This window comes from Siniperca chuatsi, linkage group LG9, assembly GCF_020085105.1.
Source record: "Siniperca chuatsi isolate FFG_IHB_CAS linkage group LG9, ASM2008510v1, whole genome shotgun sequence".
In the NCBI taxonomy this organism is placed as follows: Eukaryota; Metazoa; Chordata; class Actinopteri; order Centrarchiformes; family Sinipercidae; genus Siniperca; species Siniperca chuatsi.
The window spans coordinates 25799982-25815331 of NC_058050.1; the positions used below are offsets into that span (position 1 = coordinate 25799982).

The 15350-nt window shown below is 40.7% G+C and overlaps 1 protein-coding gene across 14 annotated transcripts in view; it reads left to right on the forward strand.

The window, feature by feature from the left end:
- The window catches only part of LOC122881231 (vacuolar protein sorting-associated protein 13B-like), a 332781-nt gene that overhangs the window by 285853 nt on the left and 31578 nt on the right, over window positions 1-15350 (forward strand). For all 14 annotated transcript variants that reach the window (XM_044207125.1, XM_044207131.1, XM_044207136.1 and 11 more), the window contains one exon: window positions 14735-14890. In XM_044207125.1, coding sequence (XP_044063060.1) covers window positions 14735-14890 — 156 coding nt within the window. The remainder of the gene's footprint in view (window positions 1-14734; window positions 14891-15350) is intronic.

A 15350-nucleotide genomic window follows, 5' to 3' on the forward strand; every position in this document is an offset into this window, starting at 1 on the left:
TACCCACATGTGCATACTCAGACCCCCCTCCACACACACACACACACACACACACACACACACACACACACACACACACACACACACACACACACACACTGTGATAAAATGTTTCCTAAGGCCTGGAGTCTGTCAGGCCTCTCAGTCTTGTTTCTCTCTTTGAGGCTCAGCATGCCTTCACACCCCTGCATTTACCAGCCAAGGTGAAGAAGTTTATAAACACACACAATTTCCCCCATTTATATATATTTATATATTATATATTTTTTTTTATCATTTTATTGTATATATATTACATAAGCGAGAGCAATAGATAGAGAGATTGATAGATCGATCAAAAAACGCCTGGATGATCATGCTATAACTACGCACTCTCTCTGTAATTAAATACAGTTTATATCTGTCTCGCACACACACAAACACACTCACTGTCCCCACCCTGCTGTTTTTCAGGGCTCTGGCGTGTGGTGTGGTGTGGATGGTTGAAATATCTGGCTGCTTGGTACAGGATGCAGCCTAGCTGATGGAAATCCCTGTGGTTAGTGTGGTTAGCAGGGAGAGGGGCGTAAAAAGCCCCCTGGATTTGGGAAGGACTTTTTAAGTACCTACAAGGAATATTCACAATTTGAATAAATTGTAATTTTCTCCTGGAGCAGGCTTCTACAGAAGAGCTCTCCCTCTCTCTTTCTGGGTGTGTGTCTCTGCTTTTTGGTGTTGGGTGTGTGTGTGGTATCGGTCCATGTGTACGTGTGTGTCAGTGCTGTGTTGGTGTGTGTGGGTGTGTGGTTCCCAGGGGTAATGTGCTGGAGATAGCAGCCCAGGACTATTAGTTTGTGGTTAGATTGGCCGTGTTGTTGGAAGCAGGCATGACAGGGAGGTATTTGGAATGAATGAGTGTGTGTGTGTGTGTGTGTGTGTGTGTGTGTGTGTGTGTGTGTGTGTGTGTGTGTGTGTGTGTTTAGTGTTCTTATATCCCAGTGGGGACTTTAACCTGTGTCACCGTGGGGACAAAAATTGAGGTCCCCGTGGGTAGAGACTGCTTTTTGAGGGTTAAGACTTGGTTTTAGGGTTCAGGTCACACTTAGGTAAAGGTTAGGGTTAGGGTTAAGGTTAGGCACTTAGTTGTGATGGTTAAGGTTCGGGTAAGGGGCTAGGGAAAGCATTATGTCAATGACTGTCCCTCACGGGGATAGTGAAACAAACGGGTGTGTGTGAGGAAAGTGAGAGAAAGTGTTTACATCAATGTACGCTATGTGCTTGTTCATGTGTGTATTATTGTGTGTGTCTCCTGTTGCTTACTTGCCATAGGCACTTTGCTGTGTCAATCTAATCTGGGTTCTTGTTTTCAACCCTAAAGCAGGGTTCAACTTTTTCAGCTCATTATTCAAATTTTTGATTTATTACTTAAAATGTATCAGTTCTTTTGTCAAGTAGGATTTCATATTTTCATATTTCATCCTGACCCATTGTTTAAGAAACACTGCCCTCAAGTGAAGTGGTTTAGTTGTGCTCTTCATCCAAGATTATAGCTTTAACTGCAGTAGATTAGACTGTCCCTTCGGGAGATATTAACTCTAGTCAACGGTTAACCCACACACTGACTGATCAGAGAGAGGGCAAGAGAGAAGCTGATGAAATGCACTGCTGTCCATTTTGTTCCCTGGAGAAAACCTACACTTTCCTGTTGTTTATCCTCAGAGCTGGGTTAGGTCCAACAGCAAGGCTGACTTTTTTAAACTGACACATACTTGTAGGCATTACCTTAGGTAATGAAAAGTTGAAGGTGAACACTGTATCGTTAGGCAAAGATTAAACATTGTCCACTCACTGAGTTACATTTTGATGATGGTTTGTGTCTAAGCTCACATTCATGTGTAGTAACATGAACTACTGATGCATGCAACATTCACCCCCACTGAGCCATTATTAATAGTGTACAGTCATGTACTGTCACACTTTATCTTGTCCAGGCATATCTTTTGAAACAACCCACTAGTGGAATGATAATAAAGAAAAAACAAATTTCACCATAGTGACTGTTAAGGCAAAGCCTTTGTCAAATATTGGTTGAATGATTAAATTGTAAGATGCATTATGTACTGGTTATTTTAACATTTTGTGTCCATGGCAACAAGATACAAATTGTGTGTGAGTCAGTGTGTCAGAAGCTAAGTCAGTCCTTAGAGAGAGAGGATCATTATCATCATGGCTTCCTGGGTAGGATAACCTCAGACAAACAGAACAGTCATCGTTAGGCGAGGTTACAGCCTTATTCAGCTGTGCACGATTAATATTCCATGTCCGGGTTACATGGTAAATGTCCATGGTGAGTAAAGAAAAAAGAAAGAGGTAAAAGGAACCCTATATTAAACTAAAACTTAAATTGGCAGTTCTGACTGATGGTTTAGTAAGACCATCATCCAGGAATCACCCTCTCTGTCTCCTCCTCTTACTCACTGATATGAATGAATAAATGAATTATTAATTATTATTAAACTACAAAAAAATTCAAAAATAAAGAAAAACAATTTGACCAACTTTCTCCATCAGATCTTTAGACCTTCATTGTCAGAGGTCACTGACAAAAACATTTACTATATAAAACTGAAGAAATCTCATTAAATACTAATTCGTTCATCCTAAACACATCAAAATTAAACAATTATTCCAAATTTTGATCATCTGTACACCAGAATATATTGGGTAGTAAATTAATGGAAAATTTACATTCTTCAATCAGTATGTACAGTTTAAAAGAAAATGGGAATCACCTTCTAACTCTCCCTATTCACTCAGCTTGCACAGTCTGTTTTTCCCCTGAATATTTTGAATAAAAGCTTACTTTTAGTAAGTTAACATTACCACTCAAATTATTCTTGACATATACAGCACTCAAAGATTGAGTAGAGCTCTCTTGCCCATGGAGAACAATGTGATTTACTCCACATAACCACCATTTATTCTATCATCTGCCATTTTAATCAGGCAGTTCCAGTCTGATCATTTCACATCCCTGGTATCCAGGGTCAGTGAAAGGATGAACAGCATAACAAATCAGTAAAAAATAATGTTTGTAAACCTATGAAGTGAATATGTGTGTGTGTGTGTGTGTGTGTGTGTGTGTGTGTGTGTACATAATTGTGTCTGTTAATGTACTTGCATGAATATTTGTTATGATATTGTGTTTTTGTGTGTGCATGATTTTTTATTCTATGATTCATTTCATCCACAGTTCAACACTTTCACAGTTGCATGTCTTTCAAGGCAACTCAACAGATATACAGTCCTCTGAGGATTTATCTGTCTCTTAATGGGACAGATAATCTGCCATACGGAATTACATATACGCACATCATAACACCTAGAGATCAAAGGTCACAGGTAATTTCATGTTCCCAGGATGTTTAAATTTGCTTCCCAGGCCACAGACCTCACATTTTAGCGTAGAGGTTTTTGTTCAATCCTGCAACAGGTCCATCGACAACAGGACCTCCAATGCACAAGGATAATAATTTTCAAATCTATAGCTCACTGGGCATATTAGCCAAAGGGCTTTATGCCTCAGCAGCCAGCAGGCCTGTATACCCAATCTCCTGTACCCCATTCCTCCTAACTGGCCAACCCTCAGGCAGGATAAGCACTAAGGCTAAAGCTTTTGAGAAATTGGCACTTGCCTTTTGTTAGTATTTATTCTTAGTATATATCACTGCAGGGCTGAAGCTATTTCTCCCAACAGTGCTTGTTGGGAGCAGGCTTGATTAGTGATTAATAGGATATGTCTCGAAGTTCTGAACCTCATATTTGTCTAATATTGCAAAGACAAAGAAAAAGTTTCAACAACATAATGTTGCCAGTAATTTTTGAAATCAATGACTCTTGAATATTCTGGGGACCTATTCTCATCTTTCTGCAACCCACCATTTGGTCCTCATCCAGCCATTTTGAAACAATGTACTACATTCCCCAGCTTTCTACCACAGTTCCCACAGCCAAGATTTCCATGAGAAATACAGGGAGGACAGTGAGTCTCCACCTTCACCACCCGCTTTTTCTTTTTATCTCTGTACAGCTAATTCCTGCTCATCCCTCCAAACTCAACCCAATCTTTAGAAGTTACTGAGAGTCTTACTGACATGCTGCGATATTTTTTTTTGATTCCATGTTGTATATCTGATCAGCCATTGGTCTGTCATGACTCTGTGTATATATATTTGAGTAATTCCACTCCCTATGTAGTTTGTCCCAGAGGAAGCTCTCCCTCTGACATGAGGAGATTAATTTAATTATCATGTTGATGAGAGCTGAGCTGCTAGAATCTCATATTTGTTTTTCTATGTAAATCTTTTTAAACATGCCAATGTGTTAGCAGTTTGAAAAATATGTTTTCATCCTCTCCATCAAATCCTTGGCCTTGAAACTACAACAAAGAGTCTTAAACCACGGGTTGCAACCCTGTTTGGGCAGCAGAACTGTTTCTGGTTGGTCTCCACATGACAAAAGTGTTGGTATGTTTTAATGACCCTGGGCCACATTGTGACAGCAGATTTATTCAATTGAGATCCCAGTCTTAACAAGTCCAACAACCCGTGTTGCACTATGATGTCAGTTACAGAATAAGGTTTTCACTGCAGCCGATGTCTTTTGTTTTGACGTAGCCGCACTAGCCGGTATCTTTTCTGTTATGAACATGGAGTATACACTTGTCTTTTTCTTTTCAGTGTGTAGGTGAAGGTTGAAATGTCCCATAAAATGTCCACACATAAAAGAAATCCAGAACAATGTTTGAGTAAACATGTGACCCAAGTATGAGTGGGGTTCAAATTTGCAACCCTGTCAACACTCCTAAATGCAGTTTTAACAATTAATGAAGACCTTTATTCAATAATGATATCTTACTCCTGTCATTTGAGTAGTACTCTAATGCACAGAGACAAAGGTACCCATGTAGGAGAACTGCAGCAGCCTCCCACAGATGAGGAGTATTAAATGCTTTGTGAAACCATTAAATATTGTGAAAACACAGACAAAGTTATAAACACAGGATTCAAAAGGGGCTCTAAAATGTATTTGTCATGGGAAAGCTTCTCAGACGAAAATAAGTGACTGTCTGAATATCTGTAATCTAACAGGATAAGAGTAGCTAAAACAGGCAGGATTGTTTGACTTGTTCAACACACCAAGCACTATACAGTCAGCACACAAATCAAAATATCCAGGTGGCGAGTTTCTTTTGGACATCATCCCCTGCCCATGGCTGTGAGTATGGAGCTCAGTTAGATCTTTTCCACTATGGGAACTTCACATCCTGTAACTTGCAGCTTCCCATAACCTGAACTTTTAAGACCCGTAAGGCTTTGGTTCTGCCTTGTGTTTCCACTGTGTTTAACAGACCAGAATGTTTTGGATATACATCATTGAAAAGAAAACACTGGGACAAATACTGTCTTTTTCACAAGTTTGTTGATAGGCAAGTACAGAAGTGGGATAGATAGCAATGGAATAAATGTAGCTAATATTGATTTATTTATTTTTTTTGTTTGCATGAAATGGCAAACACTGTGTGTTTTTATTGATCTTGTACATTGTGTTAACGCACACTACACTGACAATTCCAATAAAGTTTATTCAAACAAGATGGCTGTGTCCTCAACAATGTTGACAAAAAGAAAGAAAGCCACATTACTTTTTGCAATTCTACTGTGAACGGAGAGTAAGAAAATAACAGGAAAAATAAGGAGCTGCAGATGGAAGATGCAGAACATATTGACCATATTCTGTCTGTTCTGAGTGAAGTTCAGTTTTATATCACAGCGGTCTCAAGACTGCAGTTTTTGCTACAACATATACTACTCCAATAAGATTAAATCAAGCTCACTACAGTTTATAACGGATCTTTTGACTGCAGCCATGAGAGAAATCGGACTGTGGAACTGCAAGTCAGCCCAAATTTCGGACATGCCAGAAATCCAACCAACTGTTCGACAGCCAGGTCAGCGATCGTGCAGGGAATTAATCCGGCATTATGACCCCCCTCCAACTGCACACTAAAAGACAACCAATCTGGCAGAAAATCTTCCCGATTCTAAAAGGGCAACCAATTCAGGGCTAAAATTGGGCTGAATCCAAGCAGTGTCTGCCTGGCTTAACCAGCCCGTTGCTTGGTTCTCTCCTGAATCAGATAACGGGGAGGTGCATGTTAAGAATCAGTGAGCGTTGTGGTCCCATTGGTGCTGCCCTGGGTTCAGCACCACGGACAGCACCTTAGTGCTGTATGACCGGTCCCACAGGGACAGCACTGGGCTGCATGATGATTTTGGCGTAGTGGTAGGAAGTAGGAACTACAGGTCACATGACAACCTGGGACCCAGAAAGGCGTACTCACCATACTGTACATCCACCATGGAAGCATTTCAGAAGAAACAGCTGTAAAACTATGCAGACATTGTTCTTAGCATCACATACATTAAAAAATACCATTTGAATGATCAAAATTTGAAATATGTCCACCACATGTTTGAAAGCCACTAAGACCTGTATCAAGATGTTACTGTTGTGCCATTCGTGTGTATGGGCTGTCAGCCAGGCAGAGCCAGTCAAAGACACTAATCCACATGTGTTACCGGCACCCAAGTTGGAAGCAGAAGAAACTTTTTTAGTGCACAACCATATTGTGGTGATATGTTTTCTAAATTTTCCTGGGCTTCAGTTTCATTACACAGTCTACCACTGGGTAGCTGTACAGGGTTTACCCATGCTGCATTTGTTCTTTAGCAGGAGAGCTTGTGGTTTCATTGTAGTGAACCAATCCTCTCTGTAGTGAAGCGTTACATTGCACTATGCATTGCATTGTCAAACCACTGGAGACATCAATTGAATTCACTTTGTCTGAGTAAGACTGCAGTCAGCCCACAGTTGCTGGTAGTTTAGAGACACTCTAGTTATGGTCATGGTATGGGTGACTGAGGTCTCCTCTTGCCTATTCAGCCTGTGATCTAGAACATACCACTTTTTGTCCACTTGTACAGTATACGTGTACAATATGTGTGTTTGTGTATTTGTGTTTGTATGAACAAATGTGTTTATGTAAAATGGTAAATGGACTGCATTTACAGTATTGTTCAAAATAATAGCAGTACAATGTGACTAACCAGAATAATCAAGGTTTTTAGTATATTTTTTATTGCTACGTGGCAAACAAGTTACCAGTAGGTTCAGTAGATTCTCAGAAAACAAACAAGACCCAGCATTCATGATATGCACGCTCTTAAGGCTGTGCAATTGGGGTATTAGTTGAAAGGGGTGTGTTCAAAAAAATAGCAGTGTCTACCTTTGACTGTACAAACTCAAAACTATTTTGTACAAAAAAAAATTTTTCTGGGATTTAGCAATCCTGTGAATCACTAAACTAATATTTAGTTGTATGACCACAGTTTTTTAAAACTGCTTGACATCTGTGTGGCATGGAGTCAACCAACTTGTGGCACCTCTCAGCTGTTATTCCACTCCATGATTCTTTAACAACATTCCACAATTCATTCACATTTCTTGGTTTTGCTTCAGAAACAGCATTTTTGATATCACCCCACAAGTTCTCAATTGGATTAAGGTCTGGAGATTGGGCTGGCCACTCCATAACATTAATTTTGTTGGTTTGGAACCAAGACTTTGCCCGTTTACTAGTGTGTTTTGGGTCATTGTCTTGTTGAAACAACCATTTCAAGGGCATGTCCTCTTCAGCATAGGGCAACATGACCTCTTCAAGTATTTTAACATATGCAAACTGATCCATGATCCCTGGTATGCGATAAATAGGCCCAACACCATAGTAGGAGAAACATGCCCATATCATGATGCTTGCACCTCCATGCTTCACTGTCTTCACTGTGTACTGTGGCTTGAATTCAGAGTTTGGGGGTCGTCTCACAAACTGCCTGTGGCCCTTGGACCCAAAAAGAACTATTTTGCTCTCATCAGTCCACAAAATGTTCCTCCATTTCTCTTTAGGCCAGTTGATGTGTTCTTTGGCAAATTGTAACCTCTTCTGCACATGCCTTTTTTTAACAGAGGGACTTTATGGGGATTCTTGAAAATAGATTAGCTTCACACAGACGTCTTCTAACTGTCACAGTACTTACAGGTAACTCCAGACTGTCTTTGATCATCCTGGAGGTGATCATTGGCTGAGCCTTTGCCATTCTGGTTATTCTTCTATCCATTTTGATGGTTGTCTTCCGTTTTCTTCCACGTCTCTCTGGTTTTGCTCTCCATTTTAAGGCATTGGAGATCATTTTAGCTGAACAGCCTATCATTTTTGCACCTCTTTATAGGTTTTCCCCTCTCCAATCAACTTTTTAATCAAAGTACACTGTTCTTCTGAACAATGTCTTGAACGACCCATTTTCCTCAGCTTTCAAATGCATGTTCAACAAGTGTTGGCTTCATCCTTAAATAGGGGCCACCTGATTCACACCTGTTTCTTCACAAAATTGATGACCTCAGTGATTGAATGCCACACTGCTATTTTTTGAACACACCCTTTCAACTAATTCAACTAATACCCCAATTGCACAGCCTTAAGAGCGTGCATATCATGAATGCTGGGTCTCATTTGTTTTCTGAGAATCTACTGAACCTACTGGTAACTTGTTTGCCACGTAGCAATAAAAAATATACTAAAAACCTTGATTATTCTGGTTAGTCACATTGTACTGCTATTATTTTGAACAATACTGTATATAGCGCTTTTCCACCTTACCGGACAAAGCGCTTTACAATTATGCCTCTCAATCACCCATTCACACACACACACACACACACACACACACACACACACACACACACACACACACACACCAGTGGCGGCAGAGCTGCCACGCAAGGCACTGGCTGAACCGCCAACCTTGTGATCAGTGGACAACCCGCTCTACCTCCTGAGCCTCAGCTGCCTCTGTACAGTATGTGTTAGCCCTCCAGTAGACTGATTGTGTTCCTGCTGTTTGCCCACTGTTAGCTGGGATAGGCTACAATGCCATGTGACCCTGAATAGGAATAAGCAAGTAAAAAGGATGGATGTTTGGGTGGATATTAGTCAGACATGTCATGGGTGAAACTATGTATGCCTGTGTCTGTACTGTATATGTAGTCTGTATTTGCAGTATGTGTGCAGCATGTTACAATAGTTTCCCTCTGTTGTATTTCTACAGAAGCCCAGGGCAAGCTTTTATTTTTTGTGTTCTTAGACTGAGACAAGGTCTCTGTCCTTCCAAGGGTCCTCGACCACTGACTCCTTCATCCCCCCACCATGCGGTTAACAAACCTCTGTACTCTCAGACAGTACTCCTTTTGTCAGCTTCATTTGGTGCAAACACTTGCCGCGTCTGCTTCTCCTGGAACCCTTGAGGCCCTGGATGTCTTAGATGCCTTGGTAGAAACCAGAGGGAGAGCTATGGAACCGTGTAAGTCAAGCATAAACCTCTTAACGTCTCCTCTGTCAACCACGGACCCACACAATGCCTTCTCTCTCTACCTTCCTCCAGCTCTAAAACCGCTTCTTAGACTTGCAAATCTGGGCTTTGATGTTGCACTGCCTTGCTTCTTTTGTCAGAGAGAGGGAGCCAAGGAGAAGAGAAGCATTGCAGACAGCTGTTAAAGCCACCATAATTCCCTCATGTTACATGGGTTAGCCCTCACTACCCTGGCAAGGATGCTGTTGTGTCTCTCTGTTCTCTCTTTAATTCATTTACGCTCTTTTTTTCTCTCACTGCAGTTCAACTTTGCCTACCTCTCTCTCTTTCTTTCCCATACTAATCCTTTCTAGAGGACAAAGTAATCCATATTATTTTGTTTTGTTGTCTGGGTATAAACCTGTTTCTCATTTGTTAGGTGGCTAGCTAGCTCCCTCGTCCCAAAGTTATTACACCAGACAAGACAAGCCTCTGTTCCAGATCCCTCTTTTCTGAGATGACATTAAATAAGATGGGCAGTACAGAGAATTGTCAGAGTATTTTTAAGCCTTTGGTTTATGGAATTTAATTCACATCATTTTTAGTTTAATTTAGATGTAAAGCTTGTTTGGGTGTAGTCAACCATCTAAGACCTGCCGCAGCCTCTTTGGGCCCGTTATGGAAACTAGTGTGCAAAGCTACTGGTGTTGTTTATACCTCTACTCCATGTCTCAGAGTCTCAAATCTCCTATTATAGTCTGAGTGAGGTGGAATGAAGGAATGGTAGTAATGGGTAGACGACCAACAACCTCTGCGGGTTTGTCAGCCCGTCTTTGCAGCATCCAGAACACTGATTACATCTCCACTGCGGACAGACACTTAATTTGTGTTATGTGCGCCCAAGCACATTCCTGCTAGAGGACAATAGACGGATAGTGGTTACAGTGGCAAGAGTGACTCGTTCTGTCTGCAAGAGGACACGGGTTGGAGGGCATTTGGGGGGTGTGTGTGTGTGTGTGTGTGTGCGTGCATGTGAGAAAGAGATTGATTTTGTGTCTATCCAACTGTTTGTGTTTCTCTGTCTATCTATGCTTGTGCCTTCGTTCTTCCTGACATTATCAAAGCAGACACTTGAGTGTTTGCCATCCAAATGAGGTAATGACTGTGTGTTACCCAGGAAGTTATTAGTCATTGCTTTGTTTATGACTGACTGTTATCTTACTGTCTTTTACAGGAAACTTTGTTGCTAATGATTTTCTCTTGGGACAGGATTAAGCAATGGACAAGGCAGTAGACATGACATCGTACCCATGATGGAATTTGGTTGGTTGATTGACTCACTGAATATAACTTACAGTTTTAGGCCGGTGGTGATGGTAATTCTCAGAAGTTAACACCATTTCTGAATGTGTCAGTCCCATGTTTGGGTTATTCATTTAGTTTCCATAGCAACTGGGAAATCGGGGTGATGGGGTTTCAAAACGTTCATGTGGTAATGATCTTGTGATGAGACCATACATGGTCCCAAAATGATCTATGTGGATTTTAACATCATCATTCTGACCCTTTGATATTTGGTTTAGAAGACAGGTGTTCCTTGTTATGTTCAGGTTAGTCACAATTTCAGCAGACTGTTTGATTTGAAAACATACTGTATGTCAAAGCGTCATTATGTGCTCAACATTCAACAATACCTGCAGGCTCTAAGTTATTTAAGCAGGTTGGATCGTGGCAAAGCCAGTAAACCCAGTGGTAATATAGTAATATACAAAGCATATCAAACTTCAGCTTTCATCATTACCATGTTTGACCACTACAAGGCAAGTAAACCCTGTGATGATGTGGCCCTGCAGTCTGACTGTGGACATTAGACCAAACAAGGATAGAGTTGATTGAGTTCAAACAGGAATGGACAATCCCATTGCCAAATCAATCAGATGATTCATTTCCATGGAACTGAGATTGTTCATCTGTATTAGTTATATTGGTGTATTCATGAGAATACAAGGCTGGGATGTACTGTCAGACTAAAGGCATATCAGTAACTTGTATTCGGTTCATCTTTAAAGAATTGGGATGAATAATTGTAGTTTGATTATATTAATGAGTGGAAAATATGTTTGACTAAAGCCTTTTATTGATATATCAATGCCATCGGTTAAGATACGTCAAAAGAATTTGGATGAATACTTTTATTTTGTTAATGTCTGGGCTTGTGGCCAGATTTGTTATTAGAAAAGCAACAGTATGACATGACTCTGGTAAAATCCTGCGTAATATCAGCGAAACAGATAAAAGACAACATACAGTACAGTATAATGCAGTCACAGAATGAAAATAATCCCCATGCAGATCACTCTGGTACCAAAACTGGAGCCCAGTAATGTGCTGGAAACAAAGTGTCCACCATCAGCCAGCCATTATCACAATCTCTCCCTGAGGATTTAAGGGAAACAAGGAGAGGCTGAGATTGGGATTTCACATTTCTTTCACACTCAATTCCCAACTTGGTAAATGATCATAATATGACGAATGGATGGATTCTTAGTTGTTTTTGGACAGAAAATCTTCCACTCAGCACCAGTTGCTGAGGGTTAGTGTAGGAGTTTTTTAAAAGATTTATTTTGAAATGAGATAAAAACTTAATTTCACATCAAAATGTTGTTTTTCTCAATAGAGAAAGAAGTAGAATATTAGTAATATATTAGTAGAATAAGAGAATCACATTTTACATATCTATAGATATTATAGATAATTACAATTAACATGTTTATAAAAGTAAAGTCTGAGTAGTTTCTCTTGGGTTTGTTAAAAAAATTATTTACATTTCATACTTACTACATACGTTTTCCACCTATTTCAGTCCAGTTTTGTTTGTTGCCTTGGCATACTGACCTTGTCAGGCCATTTTACAGTACAGGCGGCTTTGGGCTTTACTCTCATGTAAGGCTGACTTAACAACTAATTGAGGGACACTGTGATCTATGAATTTTTGCTTCAGATTAAGCCTCAAGACATTTCTATTGGTGAAGTTCTCCATTCAGTTGAATTTTGCTAGTGTAAGGCCAGGCTTAATCCATGTGCATAAAACCACCACATGTGGCTGACTGGGTTTTCTCAGTGTCACAACAGTTGGATAAGTCACAAAGAGGCAAAACAGTCTTATTTTTCATTCTTGTTGTCCTACGTGTCCAGTTCATCTGTGTCACTGCTGTTTTTTTTTTTTCTTCTTCCACTGCTTGAGTCAGAGCGGTGATGAACTAAAACAAGAGTGCAGTCGCTGTTTGAAGTTTGAGGAGAGACATTATTATGACTTCTCCTTTTAAAGGTCAAGTTGAGCCACAGGCGTGATAAAGTGCACAGCGAGAGAGGGAGGAACCGAGGGGTTAAAGGAGAGAGAAGTGTTGAAATAACAAATCGGTCCTCGCAGATGGTGCTGAGGCACTGCAAAGTGGGTTCATTACCACAAGATTTTGACCATAATAAACACCAATGCAGTACCACTCAAAATCTTAAAGACAGAGGCTAATACTAAGAAGTTAAGAAGGAGCAGAATGGCACATTACAGTTATTTTCAAAGTTTTCCTCAAACCACCATGATCTTAACTGGTCGTGATTCTAATGCTGTTGCTGGTTTAGGGAATCATCTAGTGGTTCTCCACCCTTAGGCTTAACCTTAATGTCCGCCACCTGGATGTATACACCACTCTGGCACTTTCCCTGTGAGCAAGTCCACTGAGCAGGAGATCTGAGAAATTATGTCATTTCCACTCAGCCAACAGGGAGAAGGGATGATCTTGAAGAAAGTGAATTCAGGCTGTGATTAAGAATGTTATTGTAAAGAAATCTGCCTTCAAACAGTGAGGAAAGACTGCGGTGGAGAGAAACATAGAAGGTCTTGACTAGGGTCCCCCCATGCTCTTTGACCTTAGGAGTAATTTGTTTTTCTTTAAACAGATTGGCTAAATGTTAGGCACATTGAAACGACCAAAGTGTAAATCTTCAAAAGCACTCTTCAGGTTTTCAATCTGGTCCCTACTCCTCTGGGAGAGTATTGAACCCGTCTCTCTCTCTCTCTCTCTCTCTCTCTCTCTCTCTCTCTCTCTCTCTCTCTCTCTCTCTCCCCCCCCTGTCTCCCCTGTCTTTCTAGACTCTCTGACTCACATACATTCTTTGTCTTTCTCACGTTCTCTCTCCTCCCTTTCTAACTGCTCCAAGTTTGAAGTTGTGTAGGAAGCAGGGCTGACACAGAGTTCATTCAGATGAAAGGTCAGCCACATTGCGTCAGGAGGGGAGAAGGCTTTAGATCTCCCTATGTATTTATGATCCTGCTCCTGTATTGTGACCATAATCTCATGACAACACTCACATTGTTTAACAAATGAGTTTCCTTGTCATGTAGTGCTCAGCATCCGGGACAGATCGTCTGTGTATGACCTCACTGTAGCACAGATGTGCTGTATGCATGGATGGACATTTAACCAGCCCACTTGCCTTTTGTACTGCATGTTTTGTGAGTGGATTTAGAGGGAGGGTGGCCATAGCAAAGGCCGCAGCAATATCCACTTCATGACACCTTATTTTAAAGTCAGTGTTTTGTGCACCATGATATTGTGTAATGAAGAAAGCATCTAAAGCACCCATCTGCAGACTGTCTGCAGATACAGATGCAGTCATGTTAGAAATCATGCTTCTTTGCATATTTTCAGCCCTATTGCCTTGCTGTGGCCCATAATACAAGGAATTATGTGGAAAATGGTCGGTAAATTGTCACCATTGTAAAGTTGTTTGAAAATCAAAAGATAGGACAGCGTCTGTTTATTGCTGTCCTCCTGAGTCTGTGTTTCCACCCAGCCACACACATGGATGTGCTTCACATTGAAGTGATGGATATGAAGCTTAAAAGGTTGAGAGCCAAACTATCTGCATCTTATTTAGACGTGTGGAGAACAGAGCCTTCCACATCTAACCGCACAAGTACACACACATGCACACACATGCAGCCATAATGAGCTTCCACATCAGCTGTTTTCCACCAGCCAGTTTATTGTGTGCGACCTTCCATTTCTATTTCCAACAGCAGCAGGCCTGTTCAGCACCAGTAAACAGGAACTTTGTTGTCTCCCTTCTCCCCCCTACCAAAATCTTCTAAACAAAGAATCTTGTTGTTTACTTGCCTTTTGCTCGGGGATAAATAAAGGGCAAGAAGACTAACCTCTGATGTCTGGTGTCTTCTGTCTCTGTTGTATATGTGTATGTGTGTGTGTGTCCTGCTCTGTCCCATCCTGCAGCTGCTGCACATCTGCATCGAGGGATGGGGAAACTGGCGCTGGTCAGAGGCCTTCAGCGTGGACAACGTAGGGACTCTGCTGAGGACCATTCAGTACAAGGGACGTACCGCCTCACTCATCATCAAGGTGGTGCAGCTCAATGGTGTCCAGAAACAGGTACAGTCAGTTTTAACTGACTTATTGTTTTGTTGTTTCTTAAGTTTTGTTTTTTAGTCAGGTTTTCATTGTAATAAAAGGCAGGTTTTAAAAAAAGGAGTGGAGTTTGCTCAGTTGTCATAGATTTGTCATGTTTGGTATTTCCTAGTAAGAATCATCTTGCATACAAAAAGTTATACATTTTAAATTTCCTATAGCAGCATCAAGGTTAATTGTAACAAGAAGTTGTTGTTAGCTTAAGCACTAAAAGCAATAAAAGGAGGGACAATTTACCCAACCCCCAATCGTCATTAATAGAAAATCCAAGGCAAAAGACTCACAGTACTGGCAACACTTGAGGTGAAGTGAAGATTTGTGATGCAGATACACCACAGCAAAGTTTTCAACAAAACCAAGAATATACTGATCCTGCAGATTATCTTCCTGCTGATCTGTAAAAAGTCCTGTAAATGGTTTAGAA